We start from the raw sequence: 1,853 nt of genomic DNA, 5'->3' as shown, positions 1-1,853 counted from the left end.
GCTGGATGGGGGCTGAGCGCCCGTCCTTGTGCAGGAGGAAGATGGCCCCAGAATCCTGGTTCCAGCAGCGGATGGTGACATTGGTCCCTATCTGCACGCGTTCCTCAGAGCTCAGGGAAATCCCAGGTGGGCGTAAACTGTGATCTGAGTGCAGAATGGAAGCAGTGATGAGACACGGCCCAGTGGGGACAGCCCTGGGCCAACTGCTTTCCCCAGGGCTCTCACCTGTCACCACCAGCTCCACGGGGTCACTCTGCTCTGATGTCCCCAGCAGACGCAGCACCCAGTACTGGCAGCGATAAGTTGTTGCATGCTTCCGCTCTGCACTAACAATGGAAAACTCGGCTGTGTCCTGCACCTCAAGCTTGCTTCTGCAGATGGTCATAGCTTCATCCTCACAGAGCTGGACCCAGGCAGCTGGCCAGGGCAGGTGGCAGCGCAGGGTGACAGTGTCCCCCAGGGACATCCCTGGCTGGGGTGCAGGAGGATGAAAAGGCTGAGGTCAAAGAAGAGGGCAGCGGCACATCCCCTCACCACCGCCACCACCAGGTTCCCATGGCACTCCTCAACACCTGCAGGGTGTGAGTGTTTGGGTGAAGGCATCCCTGGAAGAAGCTCCCTGGGGATGGGATGTGGAGACACTGCTGCTCATGGGAGACACAAGGGACACCCAAATGGGGGGCTCAGACCTACCTGGGGGTGCAGGTCACATTGTTCCCAAAGGGTGAAGACAGAAGGTAGTAGCCCCCAGGATGGTAGGTACACCTCTAGGTGCCAGCATCTGCTGGGGTTACCCCTAAGAGGGTGAAGGTGGACGTGCCCCCTCCATCAGGGTTCTGGAGCTGAATCGGGGCTGAGTGCCCATCCTTGAGCCGGAAGGTGGACAGGTTATACTTTTTCCAGCACCGGATCATGTCATTGGTTCCTGTCCCCACACGGATGGTTGCATTGGTCCCATTTCCTCCATATTCCTCAGGGATCAGGGAAATGCTGGGTGGGGAGTACCAGAGATCTGCATGAAGGTAGGGGACAGCAATGGGACACAGCTCCGTGGGGTCAGCCTAGGACCAGGTGGTGTCCCCAGTGCCCTCACCTGTCACCACCAACTCCACGGGGTCGCTCTGCTCTAATAATCCTGGTGGTTCTAACACTTGGTACTGGCACCGATACTTCACTGCGTGTTCCATCTTTGTGATAGTGAAGGAGAACTCAGAAGTGTCCAGCCCCTTGTCCTTGTGCCTGTGAAGTCTCAATTGTTCATCCTGATAGAACTCAGCCTCGGCAGCCAGCTGGGGCAGATCGCACCGCAGGGGGACATTATTCCCCTCTTGTATCTCCTGGCTGAGGTGTAGTGACAGGGAGGGTTGGGGCACTAGGACAGGGGACACCAGTCAGCCTTGTCCCTGCACACCCTCCTGGACCCCTCTGATGGACCCCTCCCCACGCTCCTCTCCCCCAGACCCCATTCTCCCCCTGTCCCCATACTGACGGAGGTGTGCCCTGCACGCTGCCACCAGCCACCAACCTGCAAGGGACATGGTCCTGGTCCCACACAGGGCCACCAACCCCCGTGGCACCACGTCCCCATTGTCGCTCACCCAGGATGAGGGCCAGCACCATTGGTGCCATGAGGCAGGATCAGCTTGGGGACAGCGAGACTGCAGTGCGGACAGCGAGAGGAGACAGTGCTGCTCTGTTTCCCTTGGGGACAGGATGACATGACATCATGACCTCAGGTGACAATTGCGGTCCGCAAGCAGTGGTGTCATCGTGGTGTCCCCCATGGTGTGGAGCATGTGGAGCGGTGCACGCTGCCCATTCTCAGTTGCCCCACACAGACTGTCACCACTCGG

The 1,853-nt window shown here is 59.1% G+C and overlaps 1 protein-coding gene across 1 annotated transcript; it reads right to left on the bottom strand.

Annotated features, from left to right (window-relative positions):
- Positions 1–897: 897 nt before the first annotated feature.
- On the bottom strand, positions 898–1,629 carry LOC110391378 (leukocyte immunoglobulin-like receptor subfamily B member 1). Its single transcript, XM_021383211.1, has 3 exons — positions 1,599–1,629; positions 1,490–1,525; positions 898–1,372 (listed from the first exon to the last, which is right to left on the bottom strand). Exons 1-3 carry the CDS (start codon positions 1,627–1,629, stop codon positions 1,062–1,064), a joined length of 378 nt encoding a protein of 125 aa, XP_021238886.1. The 3' UTR covers positions 898–1,061.
- Positions 1,630–1,853: the final 224 nt, after the last annotated feature.

The sequence above is a fragment of the Numida meleagris genome, unplaced genomic scaffold, assembly GCF_002078875.1.
Source record: "Numida meleagris isolate 19003 breed g44 Domestic line unplaced genomic scaffold, NumMel1.0 unplaced_Scaffold357, whole genome shotgun sequence".
In the NCBI taxonomy this organism is placed as follows: Eukaryota; Metazoa; Chordata; class Aves; order Galliformes; family Numididae; genus Numida; species Numida meleagris.
This window is presented reverse-complemented; position numbering and strand designations above follow the sequence as displayed.